At 47.7% G+C, this 20,893-nt stretch overlaps 2 protein-coding genes across 2 annotated transcripts in view; one reads left to right on the plus strand and one right to left on the minus strand.

Moving 5' to 3' along the window:
- The window catches only part of LOC149453340 (uncharacterized), a 66,497-nt gene extending 61,028 nt beyond the window's left edge, over window positions 1-5,469 (plus strand). Inside the window, exon 9 of the mRNA XM_089688568.1 lies at window positions 4,027-5,469. Coding sequence (XP_089544694.1) covers window positions 4,027-4,824 — 798 coding nt within the window. The 3' untranslated portion in view covers window positions 4,825-5,469. The remainder of the gene's footprint in view (window positions 1-4,026) is intronic.
- Window positions 1-20,893, minus strand: part of LOC149453334 (uncharacterized) — a 320,806-nt gene that overhangs the window by 149,025 nt on the left and 150,888 nt on the right. The window lies entirely within an intron of this gene.

Raw genomic sequence — 20,893 nt, forward strand, 5'->3', positions numbered from 1 at the left:
TACCCCCTCATCATAATGTAATGTGGACAGTGTGAGAGGAGGGGGGCAATGTGAGAGGGGGGGGCAGTGTGAGAGGAGGGGGGGCAGAGTGACAGGAGGGCGGGGCAGTGTGAGAGGAGGGTGGGGCAGTGTGAGAGGAGTGGGCAGAGTGACAGGAGGGCGGGGCAGTGTGAGAGGAGGGGGGCAATGTGGGGCGGGGCGGGGCAGTGTGAGAGGAGTGGGGCAGAGTGACAGGAGGGCGGGGCAGTGTTAGAGGAGGGGGGCAGTGTGAGAGGAAGGGGGCAGTGTGAGAGGAGGGCGGAGCAGTGTGAGATGAGGGGGCAGTGGGGGCATAGTGACAGGAGGGGAGGGCAGCATGAGAGGGGGGGCAGAGTGACAGGAGGGTGGGGCATTGTGAGAGGAGGGGGCAGAGTGACAGGAGGGGGGGCAGAGTGATAAGGGGGGGCGGAGTGAAAGCAGGGCAGTGTGAAAGGAGGGGGCAGAGTGACAGGAGGACACCTGGACACACGCTATTCTATACCCTGGGCACTGTGTAGAAGAGTCAGGTCTGGCTACCAGGCGGGAACGGCCTCAGATCAGGAGGGGACTCCCTTACCTTACCATCAGAAAGTGGCAGCTTGAATAGGGGGGCGGAGCTGGCAGATGGAGTTCGGAGGCGGCGCTGGAATGTGGAGCTCAGAGGCAGAGCTGGAAGGCGGAGCTCAGAGGCAGAGCCCGGAGGCAGAGCTAGAAGGCGGAGCTCGGAGGCAGAGCTGGAAGGCAGAGCTCGGAGGCAGAGCTGGGAGGCGGCAACATGTCCTATCAATCCGTGAGGCCTCTTGTACACTGCAGCTTGAAAAAGCTCAGTACAGCGTTTTTTTTTTCTACAGTGGTAAAATGTAGCCCATTATTGACAATGTGCCGTAAATAAGTGCCGCGTAGGAAAAAAATAGAAAAGTCAGCATTTTTGGACAGTAATTTACGCCGCCTGCACTCAAGTGTGCGCATATGAGCATAAGCATTACCCAATTTTCCCTAAGAATATATTGTGCGTGTAAAAAACGTGCGAATACGAGCAAGACAAGCGCCTGAAATTACATAAAAAAAAGTAAATGTTACAACATCTGTACCGTGTGCAAGAGGCCTAAAAGCAAAGCAAATCTCCCAAGCCGTCACACAAAGGATAGCAGCCTCAGCCTGACTCCATCTATGCCATGACTAAGCCCCATGGGCGGGATGAAACACGTTGGAGGTAGCATGGCTTTGACCGAGGCTACTATTATCTATAGGACATATGGGCTTGCATCTTGTGCGCTGGTTGGGATATTTTCCCTTTGCTTTTACAGGACGGACCCCTCACCCAGCCACAGTGGATTCCACCGGACAGCCAGACCAGGGAACCAAAGCTTTCGTTTAGGTTCACAATGTTCTATAAATGTGGTTTCTACTGAAACGGCAGTTTAAGCACTCGCCCGATGGTACGTGGTGTCGACCAGATGGACTCACCTCCACCCTACTCGATCTAACCTGCGTATTAGAGGCTTGATTATGGTGGGAAGTGTGCTTTATGTTGATGGACCTGCCCCATGTTAGGTAGATTCTGGACCAGAGTAATCAAACTTCTCCATACCCTATTCGGCGGCCCCTTTTTCCGGGACCCTTGGTTTGCACTTCTAGAACTTCAAACTTTCCTTCCTTGGTTAAGCCTCAGTTTAAACCAACCACGTGTGTGGTTCTAGCAGAAGATGAACAAACCATTTCCAAGGCATAGAAGAATTTATGTACTTTCTGGGAGTTAGACAACGTATGGACACGTTATTTTTAGCTATGAGAAAGTCTGTCGCAGTTGGGGTCATTCTGAGGAACCCTCATGACATAAATTGTCCTACAGAACCGGGGGCAGGAGGTAATATTGTTTATCCCAGTAGAGGTCAGAGAATTCTCAGCTTATTGTTCATCTGCAGACCTGACCGGAGAGGTGAGGAGGATTCTGGGAGGTCACATGACATCACTCTGATCTCTATTAATAAAACACAGGCCTGACCGGAGAGGTGAGGAGGATTCTGGGAGGTCACATGACATCACTCTCATCTCTATTAATAAAACACAGACCTGACCAGAGAGGTGAGGAGGATTTTAGGGAAGTCTGTAGTAACAATTGTTACTTTCTCTCTATACACAGGATTATAAAGTCGTGAAGAAAACTTCTGGTGAGCCTTTACTACCCACCAGCCATCTTCACAGGACATAAACTATCACAGTGCCTCCACCTCACTGCCTGACAACAGAGGGAACCAGTGCCAAGAAGTTTCTAGAAGTCACCCAGAAGATCATTGATCTGCTGACAGGAGAGGTGAGCGGTGCCGGGAATTCTGGGACATTCTCCAGTAACAGACAAGGGATGTGTCTGGATGGTGACTGTATCATTGTGTGTGTCAGGTTCCTATAAGGTGTCAGGATGTCACTGTCTATTTTTCCATGGAGGAGTGGGAGTATTTAGAAGGACACAAGGACCTCTACAAGGACCTCATGATGGACAATCAGCCGCCCCTCACATCACCGGGTAAGAGGAGACTTTATTGTAAAGGAGAGAGCAGTACGGAGGGTCCACCTAGATCCCCCATCATCTGATAAACACATAGAAACAATGGATTCAGTCAGTGTGTGTGTTTCCTACAGATGGATCCAGTCATGGGAACCCACCAGAGAGATGTCCCCGTCTTCTATATTCCCGGGATTCCACACAGAAAGGTCACACCATCCCTCACCATCATCAGGTAGGTGGGACTGAGCATGTAGACCTAAACATGTATTCTAAGCTATGAGGTGACATTCTTTTGTAATCTCTTGTTCCTTTTTGAAAATGTATTCTATCATCATTTGGGTTTAGGGTGAAGAACTGAAAGACATCAAAGTAGAGGTTAAAGAGGAAGAAGAAGAAGAAGAGATGTTGGTGAGTGGAGATCAGCAGTCAATGAAGGAGGGGGAGATGAAAATAAAAGAGGAGGAATCTTCTCTATATATAGATCTAAGTAAGTAATGAACACTAAATACATTTTCATTTTACTTCTATGACTATAAAGTCATAGTATGCTCCCCACAGCTCCTCCTTATTTCTGTACCAGTATATTTCCCTGGAGTGGGGACTTGACTTCAGAAGTTGTATCCCACACAGACTTATACTCTCTTCATCGGGAAAATTCTATATATTCAAATACTGTTACTTTTCCTGTGGTAGAGATGGTCTTGTGGAGATACTGGACACCATATGAAAGGTCCATCTCCATTCCTCAATATAACGTCATGTTCCCAACAAATGAGGAGGAGATACTGGACACCATATGAAAGGTCCATCTCCATTCCTCCATATGACGTCATGTTCCCAACAAATGAGGAGGAGATACTGGACACCATATGGAAGGTCCATCTCCATTCCTCAATATAACGTCATGTTCCCAACAAATGAGGAGATACTGGACACCATATGGAAGGTCCATCTCCATTCTTCAATATAACGTCATGTTCCCAACAAATGAGGAGGAGATACTGGACACCATATGGAAGGTCCATCTCCATTCCTCAATATAACGTCATGTTCCCAACAAATGAGGAGGAGATACTGGACACCATATGAAAGGTCCATCTCCATTCCTCAATATAACGTCATGTTCCCAACAAATATTTGGAGGCAGACTGGTATATTCGGCGTGTGAATGTCGGGATTGTACAATACTCATAACATTGACTGTAATTCTTCTCTCCACAGGTGGACACTATGTCCGGGAGACCTCTGAGGATCATCTCATGTTACCTCCAGGATATAATGCAGTGAATAACAATATACATGGGAGAACTTACCATTTGGGGAGATCAGTGGATCCCTCGGACGGATCACACACCACGACTCTGGGATCTCACAATACAGACACTCTAATAGATCCATCTACTTTCAATGAATCTTCTAGAATCTATAAAGAAAAGCGTTCGTTGTCCTGTTCAGTGTGCGGGAAATCTTTTAAAAAAAATTCATTACTTCTTATACACGAGAGAATTCACACGGGTGAGCGTCCCTATGCATGTTCAGAGTGCGGGAAATGTTTCAGTACGAAAGGACAAGTTGATACACACCAGAGATATCACACAGGCGAGCGTCCCTATTCATGTTCAGATTGCGGGAAATGTTTTGTTATAAAAAGTCACCTTGTTACACACCAGAGAACTCACACAGGAGAACGACCTTATTCCTGTTCAGAGTGCGGGAAATGTTTTGTTACAAATGGACAACTTGTTATACACCAGAGAATTCACACAGGTGAGCGTCCTTACTCATGTTCAGAGTGCGGGAAATGTTTCGTTCACAAAGGAGACCTTAGTAAACATCAGAGAAGTCACACAGGTGAACGTCCCTTTCCATGTTCAGAGTGCGGGAAATGTTTCAGTGATAAAGGAAGCCTTCTTATACATCAAAGAACTCACACCGGTGAGCGTCCCTTTTCATGTTCAGAGTGCGGGAAGTGTTTTACTATGAAAGAAAGCCTTGTTTCACACCAGAGAATCCACACAGGCGAGCGCCCCTATTCATGTACAGAGTGCGGGAAATGTTTCATTACAAAAGCACACCTTGTTTTACACCAAAGAATTCACACGGGCGAGCGTCCTTATTCATGTTCAGAGTGTGGCAAATGTTTCAGTCATCAAGGAGACCTTCGTAAACATCAAAGAAGTCACACAGGTGAGCGCCCCTATTCATGTTTAGTGTGCGGGAAAGGTTTCATTCGGAAAGGACAACTTATTACACATCAGAGAATCCACACAGATGAGCGTCCTTTTTCATGTTCAAAGTAATGCAGGCCATCCGCATGAAAAATTGGCCAATATTCACACCGTTAGTGGGACCAGCCTGTCGTCCGTTTTTCGTGGATCTTTATTTTTATCGGTCATGCTGGAACATCCACGAAAAACTGCCGTTTTTTGTGGACATTGTTGGCAGAATCGCTGCCAGCAACTACCTATTTTTCGTTATCAGCCGAAAATTTGGCCGATAAATGACCCGTCTATGGCCACCCTAAGGCAAAGGTTTCACTGAGGAAATGTGCGGGAAATGTTCACTATGAAAGAAAGCCTTGTTTCACACCAGAGAATCCACACAGATGAGCGTACCTTTTCATGTCCAGAGTGAGAGAAATGTTTCACTGAGAAAAACAAAAATACTTTTTCAACACTAGAGAAGTCGCGCTCAAGTTAAGAGTGCGGAAAATGTTAAATTAAGAAAGGACACCAGTGAACTCACAAACTTGATTGTCCATCACCATTCTTAGTCATGTCCAGAGTGCGGGAAATGTTCTACTGAAGAGAAACTGGCTTGTTATTGGTCTAATTGATAATTATTTAATTATTATTTTTTTCAGTTCTGTAAAATTTAATTTAGATTCAAGTTATTGTTTGTTCGTCACAAATTCTGATTACTGAAATAAACACGAATGCTCTGCACTTTACAGTCCTCTGATCTCTTCTGTATTGGAAACTATTATAATTCTGATCAAAATGATTCTGTGTGGTCTGTACACCTGCTGCGCCCATTGTGAGGGGTTCCCACCATCCCTGTGCTAAATTCCCAGGTCTGTACACCCGCTGTGCCCATTGTGAGGGGTTCCCACCATCCCTGTGCCAAGTTCCCGGGTCTGTACGCCTGCTGTTCCCATTATGAGGGGTTCCCACCATCCCTGTGCTGAGTTCCCAGGTCTATACACCTGACCAACAAGGGGTGAGGGGGGGATTGGTTTATCAGATGATTGGTTCATCAGATGCTGGGATTTCCTGTGTACCCGTTCCTCCACAGGATCCTGAGTGGTCACTTAGAGGGGGGCACTGATAGTCTGTGGAGGGAGATACAACCTGGATTGTTTGTTAAAATCCCAGGACAGTGCTGCCAAATCCTTAACTTATGAGAGGCGTGCAAATTATGAGGCTTGTTTTTATTCCAGTGACACCAATGATGGGGCTTATTTTATTCCAGTGACACCAATGATGGGGCTTATTTTATTCCGGTGACACTAATGATGGGGTTTATTTTATTCCAGTGACACCAATGATGGGGCTTATTTTATTCCAGTGACACCAATGATGGGGTTTATGTTATTCCAGTGACACCAATGATGGGGATTATTTCAGTGACACCAATGATGGGGCTTATGTTATTCCAGGGACACCAATGATGGGGATTATTTTATTCCAGTGACACCAATGATGAGGCTTATTTTATTCCAGTGACACCAATGATGGGGCTTATGTTATTCCAGTGAAACCAATTATGGGGCTTGTTATTCCAGTGACACCAATGATGAGGCTTATGTTATTCCAGTGACACCAATTATGGGGTTTAGTTTATTCCAGGGACACCAATGATGGGGTTTATTTTATTTCAGGGACACCAATGATGGGGTTTATTTTATTCCAGGGACACCAATGATGGGGTTTATTTTATTTCACACCAATGATGGGGTTTATTTTATTCTGGTGACACCAATGATGGGGTTTAATTTATTTCAGGGACACCAATGATGGGGTTTTGTTTATTCCAGGGACACCAATGATGGGGTTTATTTTATTCCAGGGACACCAATGATGGGGTTTGTTATTTCAGGGACAACAATGATAGGGTTTAGTTTATTCCAGGGACACCAGTGATGGGGTTTAGTTTATTCCAGGGACACCAATGATGGGGTTTATTTTATTTCACACCAATGATGGGTTTATTTTATTCCAGGGACACCAATGATGGGGTTTATTGTATTGCAGTGATACCAATGATGGGGTTTAGTTTATTCCAGGGACACCAATGATGGGGTTTGTTTTATTCCAGTGACACCAATGATGGGGCTTATTTTATTCCGGTGACACTAATGATGGGGTTTATTTTATTCCAGTGACACCAATGATGGGGTTTAGTTTATTCCAGTGACACCAATGATGAGGCTTATGTTATTCCAGTGACATTAATGATGGGGCTTATTTGTTTATTTCAGGTACTTATATAGCGCCGTCAATTTACGCAGCGCTTTACATATATATTGTACATTCACATCAGTCCCTAACCCTCAAGGGGGCTTATGTTATTCCAGTGACAACAATTATGGGGCTTGTTATTCCAGTGAAACCAATTATGGGGCTTGTTATTCCAGGGACGCCAATGATGGGGTTTATTTTATTTCAGTGACACCAATGATGGGGCTTATGTTATTCTAGTGACACCAATGATGGGGCTTGTTATTCCAGTGACACCAATGATGGGGCTTGTTATTCCATTGACACCAATTGTTCTGTCCTTGCTACACGTTTCCCTGTAACTAGACATTCAATTAAACCCTCCTATTCAGTAATAAGCCAGACTGAATGTGATCTTAAAGGTTTATCAGATGATTGGTTCATCAGATGCTGGGATTTCCTGTGTACCCGTTCCTCCACAGGATCCTGAGTGGTCGCTTAGAGGGGGGCACTGATAGTCTGTGGAGGGAGATACAACCTGGATTGTTTGTTAAAATCGCAGGACAGTACTGCCAAATCCTTAATTTATGAGAGGCGTGCAAATTATGAGGCTTGTTTTTATTCCAGTGACACCAATGATGGGGCTTATTTTATTCCAGTGACACCAATGATGGGGCTTATTTTATTCCAGTGACACCAATGATGGGGTTTATGTTATTCCAGTGACACCAATGATGGGGATTATTTCAGTGACACCAATGATGGGGCTTATGTTATTCCAGGGACACCAATGATGGGGATTATTTTATTCCAGGGACACCAATGATGAGGTTTATTTTATTCCAGTGACACCAATGATGAGGCTTATTTTATTCCAGTGACACCAATGATGGGGCTTATGTTATTCCAGTGAAACCAATTATGGGGCTTGTTATTCCAGTGACACCAATGATGAGGCTTATGTTATTCCAGTGAAACCAATTATGGGGCTTGTTATTCCAGTGACACCAATGATGAGGCTTATGTTATTCCAGTGACACCAATTATGGGGTTTAGTTTATTCCAGGGACACCAATGATGGGGTTTATTTTATTTCAGGGACACCAATGATGGGGTTTATTTTATTTCACACCAATGATGGGGTTTATTTTATTCTGGTGACACCAATGATGGGGTTTAATTTATTTCAGGGACACCAATGATGGGGTTTCGTTTATTCCAGGGACACCAATGATGGGGTTTATTTTATTCCAGGGACACCAATGATGGGGTTTATGTTATTTCAGGGACAACAATGATGGGGTTTAGTTTATTCCAGGGACACCAGTGATGGGGTTTAGTTTATTCCAGGGACACCAATGATGGGGTTTATTTTATTTCACACCAATGATGGGTTTATTTTATTCCAGGGACACCAATGATGGGGTTTATTGTATTGCAGTGATACCAATGACGGGGTTTAGTTTATTCCAGGGACACCAATGATGGGGTTTGTTTTATTCCAGTGACACCAATGATGGGGCTTATTTTATTCCGGTGACACTAATGATGGGGTTTATTTTATTCCAGTGACACCAATGATGGGGTTTAGTTTATTCCAGTGACACCAATGATGGGGTTTAGTTTTCTCTAGGGACACCAATGATGGGGTTTATTTTATTCCAGGGACACCAATGATGGGGTTTATTTTATTGCAGTGATACCAATGATGGGGTTTAGTTTATTCCAGGGACACCAATGATGGGGTTTAGTTTATTCAAGGGACACCAGTGATGGGTTTAGTTTATTCCAGGGACATCAATGATGGGGTTTAGTTTATTCAAGGGACACCAATGATGGGGTTTATTTTATTCCAGTGACACCAATGATGGGGCTTATTTTATTCCGGTGACACTAATGATGGGGTTTATTTTATTCCAGTGACACCAATGATGGGGTTTATTTTATTCCAGTGACATCAATGATGAGGCTTATGTTATTCCAGTGACATTAATGATGGGGCTTATTTGTTTATTTCAGGTACTTACATAGCGCCGTCAATTTACGCAGCGCATTACATATATATTGTACATTCACATCAGTCCCTAACCCTCAAGGGGGCTTATGTTATTCAAGTGACAACAATTATGGGGCTTGTTATTCCAGTGAAACCAATTATGGGGCTTGTTATTCCAGGGACACCAATGATGGGGTTTATTTTATTTCAGTGACACCAATGATGGGGCTTATGTTATTCTAGTGACACCAATGATGGGGCTTGTTATTGCAGTGACACCAATGATGGGGCTTGTTATTCCAGTGACACCAGTTGTTCTGTCCTTGCTACACATTTCCCTGTAACTAGACATTCAATAAAACCCTCCTATTCAGCAATAAGCCAGACTGAATGTGATCTTAAAGCTTTGTCAACAAAACAGGGTGGGATGAAACTATTAAAAAAGCAGATAAGAAGTACATTTAATCAATGTATGAACATACAGCAAACACAATGAATAGTTAGGCTATAGATGGCAGAAAGTCCAAGCCCACCAGCGATGCTGCCTTTATGGGATGCAGATGGATGCAAGTTTCAGTCCAACATGTGGTCTAGTCTTTGGTTTTTCTGCTCTGAGTTTCTAAGATTAAGTCTGAGCTCCCAAGATGCATCTTTCCATTTTCTCAGAATTTTGGGAAAATTGTTATTAACTCTTATCTAAACAGTGTCCAGTTCCTGTGAAACAGTAAATGTATTACAGGCTCCATCTCCTGTTCAGATTTGATATTGCAGGCAGGACAGGCATAATATTCTCACTGGCTACTTTATGAGGTCCACCCGTTCAATGGCTTGGTCACACAAATGGCTAATCAGCCAATCACACGGCAGCAACTCAATGCATTTAGGCATCTAGATGTGGTGAAGACAACTTGCTGAAGTTCAAACAGACCATTGGAATGGGGAAGAAAGGGGATTTAAGTGACTTTGAATGTGGCATGGTGGTTGGGGCCAGACAGGCTTCTCTGAGGATTTCAAAAACTGCTGATCTACTGGGATTTTCCCACACAGCCATCGCTAGGGTTTACAGAGAATGGTCCAAAAAAGAGAAAATATCCAGTGAGCGGCAGTTGTGTGGAGAAAAATGCCTTGTTGGTGTCAAAGAAGAATGGACAGACTGGTTGGAGATGATAGAAAGGCAATAGTAACTCCAATAACCACTCGTTACACCCAAGGTATGCAGAATACCATCTCTGAACGCACAACATGTCCAACCTTGTAGCAGATGGGCTACAGCAGCAGTAAACCACCTAGGTTGCCATTCCTGTAAGCTAAGAACAGGAAATGGAGGCTACAATTCGCACAGGTTCACCATAACTGGACAATAGAAGATTGGAAGAATGTTGCCTGGTCTGATGAGTCCTGATTTCAGCTGCAACAGTCAGATGGTCGGGTCAGAATTTGCTGTAAGTAACATGAAAGCATGGATCCATCCTGCCTTGTATCAATGGTTCAGGCTGGTGGTGGTGGTGTCATGGTGTGGTGGATCCATCCTGCCTTGTATCAGTGGTGCTGGTGGTGGATCCATCCTGCCTTGTATCAATGGTTCAGGCTGGTGGTGGTGGTGTCATGGTGTGGGGGATCCAGCCTGTCTTGTGACCCACTGGCCAGCACTGGTACTGCAGCCACACAGCAAGTGAGTCATTTTCTGACTCTGTGGGGAGAGGCTGTGTGTGTAGCTGCTCTGCTGAGCTCCAGGAGGGCCTGAAAAGCCTGGGGCTTGCCTGCCCCAACCCAGCCCAGGTGGGATGTCGGTCCCTTGGCCTGGTTCTACTGGCCTGAAGGTCCCAAAGCGTGGGACCTCAGGTGACCTATCCGGCCTGGACAGGATGGAAGGCCCTGGGCCTAGTCCTGAAGAGGAGAAGGCCCCAAAGCCTGGGACCCCAAGTGCCCTGCCCAGGCAGGAAGGAGGGACCTGAGCCTGGGTCCAGCAACATTAGTATCCTGGAGGGACCTAGTACCGGCCTCCGAATCCCAACAGTGGAGGACCTGGGAACAACCCCAAAGATAGAGGAGACCTACTCCCAATACAGGGAGTGCGTGGCGGCTCGGATCAGGCTAGTGGAGCAGGAGGGGGCAAAGCTTAAGAAGCTGTCCCTTGATTTAAAGGAGCTGCGGACCTCTTATTTCCACGTGTGGTCCTCCAAGAGGCAGTCGATGAAGCCAGGCCTGGAGGCCTTGGAGCTCCAAGTGTCCCAGCAGGAGTGATACGTTTTGGCGCTGCAGCGCAAGAGTGGGGCCCTTAGTGAGCGGTATCTTAATGAGGCCAAGTTCAAGGCTGCGAGGAGCCACAGTGTAGCGGCTGTGCGGGGCCCGGTTGAGGATGCCTCATCTGTGGAGGATCTTACAGTGGAGTTGCTGGAGGATGGTGAGAGGAGACAGGGGCTGGCTGAGACCGCTGTGTCGGTGGAGGAAGAGGTTAGGCCTGATATGGAGGAGCGTGCAGTTGCAGAATCATCAGAGTCCCTCCCCCTTGGGCAGCGTCCCACTGATTGAGGGACACAGATGGAGGAGACTGAGCTGGCAGGTGAGCTCCAGTTTACAGTGGAGGAAGGACCCGAACTGCGTCACGCGGACTTCCGGTTTTCGTCCGAGGAGGAGGAAGTGGACGCCGGAAGTGACGTCATCCCGCGCATGCCCACCAAGCCGGTGGCCAGGGAGTGTGCCGCGTTCGTGCGGCTGGATCACATTCCACAGGAGGTGCTGGCTAAGGCTGGGGAACTTCCCTCAGGACACATAGACAGGACTCTGCTAACGGGACTGGTGAGGAATTTTCGGGCATGGGGGTGACAAATGTCTGTTGAAGTGTCAGGAGCGCAGGTCCGCCCCATGGTCCTGACTAGGGGTCTCCTCTCTCCAGTAGTCCCACCGGGCCCCGCCCCCTCGGGGGTTGTGACGGCTGCGGGTGTACAGCCTCATACTACTCCTCAGGGGGATTTGCCTGCCCAGGTGAGTGATGCCCACCTTCCAGCTCCCCAGGGTCCCGTTGTTTTACAGCCTGTGCCCCCTGTCTTGGCTGCCAGTGCAGTGGTTCCTCCTGAAGCAGGCTCCCCTGGTATAAGTGTCCCTTAGCCCGTGTTGAGCTACTCCGCGGCGGTTAGGGGTGGTTCAGTGCCCATGTGGTCAGCCAGGGCAAGGGCAGGCAACCTACCCACTTTAGCAGCCAGGCGTAATGTAGTCCAAATTAAGTGGACAGGGGAGGGTCCCCCCCTTAGTAGGTGGGAAGCAATCAACCGAATCCTGGAGATGGGGTTCCGGGCAAGTGAAATTTTTGCCTTTATCGCCCCGGTTGGGACCAGGGAATATGATGTTTCTTTCATGCGGCCGGATCAACTCGATTTATTTTGGCAGCAGTATGAGGCCACTTTTGTGTCCAGCCCCAGGTGGGTGGGTTTGACCCCCCGGCTTTTGTCCCGCCAGTCCCTAGCTAAGAAGGTTACAATCCTGGTGCGGAATGAATCCATCCCTGCTGCGGATATCCAGGTCTGGTTGTGCAGGTATGGAGATGTGTTGGGGCCCTTGGGAAATGTCCTGGATGACCGGGGGATATGGACCGGCGTGTGGATGGCTTCCGTTCGCCTCCGTGTGGTCGGGAATGTTATCCAGCATGTCCCCTCCTCTGCGTTCTTGGGGAAGGATCGGTTGATTATCTTCTATCCTGGCCAGCCGAGGGTCTGTCACCGCTGCGGGGCTAAGGGGCATTTTGCTGCCACCTGCCCGTTCGTACGTTGCTCTCTCTGCCAGGAGATAGGGCACTTGGCAAGAGATTGCAGTACCATCAAGTGCAACCTCTGTGGTACGGAGGGGCACTCATACAACAGGTGCCCAGAAGCCCTTCATAACCTCCCTGCGGGAGAATTGGCAGCTGAGTTTTCCCGCATGGATGCGGAGGAGGCTGGGGAGGAGTTAGTGAGGGCTGCTTCGGCTTTGGCAGCTACCCTGGTGGGGGAGGTGGAGGCTGCTGAGGCTTCTTTGGTCTCTACCCCATCTGCCCCAATTGTGTCCTCTGTCACCCCTTCTGGCATGCCTGTCCCTCCTCCTAGGAACAAGAAACAGCTGAGGGAGGGCTGGGTTGGTGGAGGCCAGGTCTAGCGTAGTTGTTGCTACTCCCCCTGTGCTCTTGCCTTTGCGGAGGGAGAAGCCTGGTAAGGGGCCTCAGGAGTCCCAGGGTTCTGTCCCGGTAGGGGCTCAGCAGGAGGAGGGGTGGTCCCAGGTGTCTGGGGGTAGGCATAATAGGCCTGTACTATCCTCTGCGGGGTCAGTCTCCTCTCTGGAGGTGGGGGAGGTGGCCCTGGAAAACCGGTTTGGGGTATCGGGGGAGGAGGGTGAGTTTGATCCCACTTCTCCGATGGAAGATGAGGAGGCGAGAGGGCCCCTGAAGCGTGTAAGGGACCCTGCTAAAAAAGTCAGGAGGAGGGTTAAGAAAGATCCCTCTCAATTATCTTAATGGCAGTTCCCGCTCCGATAAAGGTGGCAACCATTAATGTTGCCAGCCTGAAGTCTGTAAGTGCTAGAGAAACAGCCTTATTTTTGATCAGTGGGATGGAAGCTGATATTTTATTTTTGCAGGAGACCAGGTTGCCCACCTTGGCTGATGTCCATCTGGCCAAGCGTGAGTGGAGGCTTGGGCCTTCCTACTGGTCTCTTGCGGCTGAGCCTTACAGCGGAGTTGCGGTGCTTTTTACCGGCATGGTAATGTGTCAGCGGATAATTGAGGTAGAGATCGGAAGATGTCTGATTCTGGATGTTCTCGTAAGGGGGCAAGAGCTCCGTCTCATTAATATCTATGGCCCACAGTCCAAGTGGGACAGGAAGAACCTCTTTGAGAGGATTAAACCTTACCTCTTTACATCCCGGCTGGTGGTCTTTGGAGGTGATTTTAACACCATTACTAGGCCCAAGGACAGGAGAGGCTTCACTGACAGGCTGGGATATGATAGCGTTTTTCTAAATGCTATAGTCAGGGAGGCAGGTCTGGTTGACGCTTGGATTCAAAGTGTCCCAGACGGCACGGGTTTCACCTATAGGAGAGGTAATAGCCAGAGTAGGATAGACAGGTTTTTTTTGTAGGGGAACTCTGCCTTCTCGGCACCTGAGTGTCGGGCGGTGGAGTTTTCAGATCACCTTATGCTGTCTGTCACCTTGAATATTTCAGACACGCCGCTGAGAGGAAAGAACATCTGGAGAATGAATCTGTCTCTGCTGGAGGACGAGGAGGTGAGACAATCTTTCGAGGGGTTCTTTCAGGTACAGGAGACGGTGCTGGATTTCTGTGGCAGTAAGTCTGAGTGGTGGAAGCTTACCAAGGTGCGGATCAGCAGGTTTTTCAAGGCCATTTGTAAGAGACGGCAGTTTAAACGGTATAACGCCTACCAGCGGTTGCGGAAGGAGGCTCGACCACCTTGTTTCTAGCGATGGAGATTCGGGGGCAATCTCGGAGGTGAAGCTTCTCCTCAGGCAATTCCAGTATGATCAGCGTGCCTCTTTGGTTCTGGAAAGGGAAATACCACTCGCCTGACCCTTTCCGGGATTGCAAACAGAGTGCAGCAGTTAAAACGATCTCTGCTCTGAGGGATAGTACGGGGTCCCTGGTGAAATCCAGGTCAGGGATCCTGGAGGTCTCCAGGTCCTTTTATGCGGACTTATTGGGTGAGAAGCACCTTGACTGGACGAGGATGTTGAGCTTTTTGGAATCCACGCCTGGTCTGGACAGTGATGTCCCTCTGACAAGTTTGACTGGGGAGATTAGGTGTCCAGAGCAATTGATAGTCTGGCCATTAAAAAGACTACTGGGCCAGACGGTCTGACAGCCGAATTCTTTAAGGCTTTTAAGTCCTGCCTGGCACCTCGTCTCGCGGAAGTGTTTAACAGCTGTCTGGATGAGGGATCTCTCCCTCCTTCCATGAGACAGTCTGAAGTTATCCTCTTGTCAAAGGGTAAGGATCCTTCGGTTATTGAGAACTGGCGCCCCATCAACCTCCTCAATGTCGATAGAAAGGTTCTGGTGAAGATCTTGTTCTGGCGCTTGTCGTCAGTGGCAGACAGTTTGCTTTCTCATCAGCAGCATTGCTCGGTTCAGGGCAGGAGTACCTTTACAGTGGTGTTAGCTGTCCGGGAGGCTTTGGAATGGTGTAAGGCTGAAGGATGGGGAAAGTACTTGCTGGTGGTGGATCAGGCAAAGGCCTTTGATCGGGTTAATCATGAGTACCTCTGGCATCTCCTGGACCGGTATGGTTTGGAGGGGAGGTTCATCGGCTGGCTGAAGACATTATATCAAGGGGCTGAGAGCTTCATGTTGGTGAATGGTTGGGTTGGGCAGCCCTTTGAGGTTGGATCTGGGGTGCGCCAGGGGTGCCCGCTGAGTCCCTTGCTCTATGCCTTTGCCATCGACCCCTTCGTCAGGAGGCTAGATGGTGGGGCAGTGAGCAGGCTGCCGGTAGGTGCCACTGTAGATCCGCCTTTGAGAGTTGTGGCTTATGCTGATGACGTTTCTGTTTTCATTTCTGGACCAGTGGAGGTGCAGGAGGTGGTTTCAGTAATGGATCAGTATGCCGAAGCATCAAGTTCCAAGGTCAATCAGGACAAATGTGAATTTCTCTGGATGGGCAGGGAGGGTGAGAGCTTCTCACTCCTGGACACCTTCCCGGTGCCTCGGCCAAACTTTAAAGTGTTGGGCATCAATTTTGGCCCTGCTGATTACAGCAAGCAAAATTGGGAGACCAAACTGTCAGATGCTGAGGTCAAGGTGAGATGCTGGAAGGGGTGGCGGCTCTCCTTGAGGGAAAGGGTTGACCTGATCAAGACTTTCTTGCTCCCTGTCTTTTTGTATATCATCTTTGTTTGCCTCTTGCCAGAATCGCTCTATACGAGGATCTACAGCTGTTTCTTCCAGTTGTTATGGGGGAACAGGCTGAAACTCGCCAAGAGGGAAGTGACTTACTCATCCAGGCGGGAGGGTGGCCTAGGTATGGTCAACCTGGTGATCTTTTTCTCTCTGATGTTCTTGAAACATAACTTTGGTAGTATGCTAGCAGAGAGACTGCCTGCATGGGTAGGGCTGTTCCGGATCTGGTTTGGACCTTTTCTGCACAGCTGGGAGAGTGGTGGGCCAGTGAGAAGCCTGCGGGTCAAGCATGGTAAGCTCCCGGCTTACGTGGCCCTGTGCCTGAAGTTACTCCGACGGTGGCATGTGACTGCGGAGGAGGTCCGGTCCCTCCCCAGGAGGCTCCTGGGTGAGAGGATTGTGGCGTCTGCTTTCCATGCACCGCTGGCCTTGAGAGATTGCTCTGGCCATGTTATGAGGGAGGTTTTACGCTTGATAAATCTGGAGCGGATCCCCCTGAAGTTGCGAGACCAGGCCTGGCTTGCCTTCCACGGCAGGCTCTACGTGAGGGGTTTGAATGGAAATTTTTATGGTTTATGTCTGAGCCATAGAGGCTCCTACTTATATGGTCTTGGCCATAACGGCCTTGTACTGTAAATATTATATATAAATTCCGTTTTTTCCTTTCAAGTTATGGACTTTTATGTTCTTTGTTTATTATTTCTCCCACAGGGGTTGTTGGGACTTTTTCAGTTTCTTTGTTTAGTTTTGTATTTATTTATTCTATTTATTATATTTTGTACTTTTATATATAAGTTGAGGATGGATATGTATGACATTAATACATAAATAAAAAATCTCCATCCTGCCTTGTATCAATGGTTCAGGCTGGTGGTGGTGGTGTCATGGTGAGTAGGATCCATCCTGCCTTGTATCAATGGTTCAGGGTGGTGGTGCCATGGTGTGGTGGATCCATCCTGCCTTGTATCAACGGTTGAGGCTGGTGGCAGTGATGGTGGCATGGTGTGGTGGGAGATTTTCTTGGCACACTATGGGCCCCTTAGTACTAATTAATCATCATTTACACGCCATGACCTACCTGAGTATTGTTGGTGACCATGTCCATCCCTTTATGACTTTAGTGTCCCCATCTTCTGATGGCGCCTTCCAGCAGGATAATGCACCATGTCACAAAGCTCCAATCATCTCCAACTAGTTTCTTGAATATGACAATGAGGTCACTGCACTCCAATGGCCTGCACAGTCACCAGATCTCCATCCAATAGAGCACCTTTGAGATTTGGTGGAACGGGAGATTCCCATCATGGATGTTCAGCAACTGCAATTTGCCCACCACTTTACACATATACTATATTACCAAAAGTATTGGCCCCGCCCTCCAAATCATGTGATTCAGGTGTTCCAATCCCCTCCATATCATGTGATTCAGGTGTTCCAATCCCCTCCAAATCATGTGATTCAGGTGTTCAAATCCCCTCCATGGCCACAGGTGTATACAGTCAAACCCCTAGGCATGCAAACTGCTTCTACAAACATTGGTGAAAGAATGGGTCACTCTCAGGAGCTCGGTGACTCCAAGCGTGGTCCCGTGATAGGTGGCCACCTGGGCAATAAGTCCATCTGTGACATTTCCTGGCTGCTAAATATTCCACGCTCAACTGTTAGTGGGATTATAACAAAGTGGAAGCCACTGGGAACAACAGCAACTCAGCCACCAAGTGGTAGGCCACGTCACATGACAGAGCGGGGTCAGCGCACAGTGCGCAGAAGTCACCAACTGTCTGCAGAGTCAATAGCTAAAGACCTCCAAACTTGGTGTGGCCTTCAGATGAGCCCAACAACAGTGCGTAGAGAGCTTCATGGAATGGGTTTCCATGGCCGAGCAGCTGCATCCAAGCCTTCCATCACCAAGTGCAATGCAAAGCGTTGGATGCCGTGGCTTAAAGCACGCCGCCACTGAACTCTAGAGCATGGAGACGTGTTCTCTGGAGTGACCAATCACGCTTCTCTGTCTGGCAATCCGATGGATGTGTCTGGGTTTGGCGGTTGCCAGGAGAACGGTACTTGCCTGACTGCATTGTGCCAAGTGTAACGTTTGGTGGAGGGGGGATTATGGTGTGGGGGTGTTTTTCAGGGGTTGGGCTTGGCCCCCTAGTTCCAGTGAAGGGAACACTTAAGGTGACATTTTGGACGATTTCATGCTCCCAACTTTGTGGGAAGAGTTTGGGGATGGCCCCTTCCTGTTCCAACATGACTGCGCTCCAGTGCACAAAGCAAGGTCCATAAAGACATGGAGGATCCAGTTTGGGGTGGAGGAACTTGTCTGGCCTGCACAGAGTCCTGACCTCAACCCCATAGAACACCTTTGGGATGAATTAGAGCGGAGATGCGAGCCAGGCCTCCTCCCCCGACATCAGTGCCTGACCTGACAAATGTGCTTCTGGAAGAATGGTCCAACCTTCCCCCAGACACCCTCCTAAACCTTGTGGACGGCCTTCCCAGAAGAGTTGAAGCTGTTATAGCTGAAAGGGCGGGGCCAACTCAATATTGAACCCTACAGACTAAGACTGGGAGGCCATTAAAGGTCATGTGCGTGGAAAGGCCAGCGACCCAATACTTGGGGCAATATAGTGTATATATATGTAACAAACTCAACGCACAAAAAACTGATGTACAAACTGCAGAGACCCTCAGCAGCCAATCAGAATTTGTCTTTTGCCGATGAATCTTTGGGTTGGTTAATGCTCATCATTTCCTGTAATAAAGAAGCCGGCTTGTTGTCCCATTGGATCATTCTGAACTGTCAGCTGTGATTTCAATGTGATTTATACAAATATGTGATTGGAATAAAGGATTCCTATTATTGTCTGTTAATTGAAATAAATTCATAAAATCTCATAAAATTCATATATTCATAATCTATAATCTTAATTCATAACAATCCGGAAAGCTCGACACGTATAATGTTCTGGTCAGAATCTCCTTTTATTTACCCGCTTACCAGGGCAAAGTACAGCGGCCAATCAGTGATCCGTTGTTACCAGTGGACACGGCGTTCACAGATCGCGCCAGGAGTGCACAAGAGGTGGGGTTCTGGGAGGAGCTACTGGTATGTTTCCCAAGAACAACACTTGTCTCACCTCGCTGTATATGTACAGTGGCCGGGCAGGACAAACGTTGTTTTAGGACCTACCCGAATGTGCTCCCAAAACTGCGCCTCGTAAGTGCCCCTGGGGGGGGGCACAGTGGTGCGATCCGTGACTTCTGTGTGTACCGGACACAGGAGTTTCGGGCCAATCTGCCCTGGTACCATGTGATCGCTGTAACCAATCAGAGCGATCACATGTCCAGTAGTAAACAATGGCTATTATTCATGTGATTGGTCACAGTGATCACATGGTACATGGCCAGTCACAGTGGCCCTGTACCATGTGGTAGCTGTGGCCAATCACAGCTATCACAGTAGTTCCCAGTAGCTGCATGAATGTAAAAAATTAATGCTTATATAGCCGTGGATAACCAATCATAGAGCAAAAGAAATCCTAATCCCTGCCTGCCGCCTGGACTAGCTCTGACCAGTTTATTAACCACATTTCTGGTTGTTGCCTGGACCAATCATATACCTGTTTGCTGACTTCTCTGCCTGTGGCCTGAACTGACCCAACTGCATGTCCAACTGACGTGATGCTCAGGTGCCAGTTGTAGGCACTTTTGGCTATGGGCTTGGGTCACCATGGGCACCCTGACTGGTCTGCAGTTATGCGGGGCCATACGCAACAAACTGCGGTGCTCTGTGTGTTCTGACACCTTACTTTCAGAAGCAGCATTCACTTTTTCAGCAATCTGAGCTCCAGTAGTGCTTCTATTGGGTGGAGCTATACAAGCCAGCATTTGCTCCCCACCTGCATCAATGAGCCTTGGCCGGTTTTCCTTCCATGAACCACTTTTGGTCGGTCCTGACTGTGACGATCATGATGTCAGACCCCAGCCCTTCTCACCAAACTCGTGACCGAAGGACTAGCCAATCTAAAACCGCGCTATCACGTGCATAACAATTCCACACCCAGCTGCACCTGCACAAAGATTTTCCAGCTAATGGACCACAATCTGTGTACCTGCAGCCTGGGAGCGATTGTTACTGGGTCAGGTTAATTACGGAATTAACCCTTCACACTGCCACCACCTCCTTTTTGTACAGAGAAAGAGGAAACTCGGCAATATCAGCAATAACACTATGATGTTTGAATAATCGTCTGTATACCACTGTCACCGCAGGCAGGGATATATAGAGGTTTAAAAACACACAGTAGCGCTCTTCAGAGACAGGGGTTCTTGGTTTGCATTAAAGAGCTTTAGAAACAGTTCAACACTTTTCAGATAATAGGATTTATTACTAAAAATGTCAAAAGGGTGCCATACCAATATTTACAGAAAAAAGATGTAGCCAAAAGGGTGCCTTATCTCTCAAAGTTGGTTCCAATGTTAAAAGGGAGGATTCTTCAACTTCAACACGACCTACTCAACTTAACTCTCTGCTCCAAGCATAACAGCCTTTTTAGGAACTCAGCAGGGTGTCTCCTTGAAGCAGAGAACCAATCGCCTCATTTGGGGAGGGTGTTGGAGGCGGATACCCAAGCTAGAACCAAAATCCCTCCCTGTTTATATCATGATCCATAACTTACACTCGATGCATGTAGCAGCCTTGCCACTAGTGGATTAATATTCAGAAGCATCTGCTGAACGTCTAGATATTAAATATGACATACCTGCTTGGGACGGTTAAGGAGATATCATTTTCTGCTCTCCTGTAGATTTCAACTAGGGGGTGTAAGATATCAGTCGACTTGTATTAAAGTGACTGATCTGAATATATGCCTGGTTTCCTTGTAAGTCTTCCATATCTCCAGATATAAAATTATATGGAAAAGGGGATTTTTAAATGCGAGTCTGTTTTACAGCTAGCTGGAATGTCTTTGAAGCTCAGTGAAGGACTGGTTTATGGTTTTACGATATCTCAGATTGAGAAGCTAACAGACACCCGGGCACCAGCTAGT

This window comes from Staurois parvus, unplaced genomic scaffold (genome assembly GCF_062004578.1).
Source record: "Staurois parvus isolate SC_StPar_1 unplaced genomic scaffold, SC_StPar_1.0 ptg000449l, whole genome shotgun sequence".
Taxonomy (NCBI): Eukaryota; Metazoa; Chordata; class Amphibia; order Anura; family Ranidae; genus Staurois; species Staurois parvus.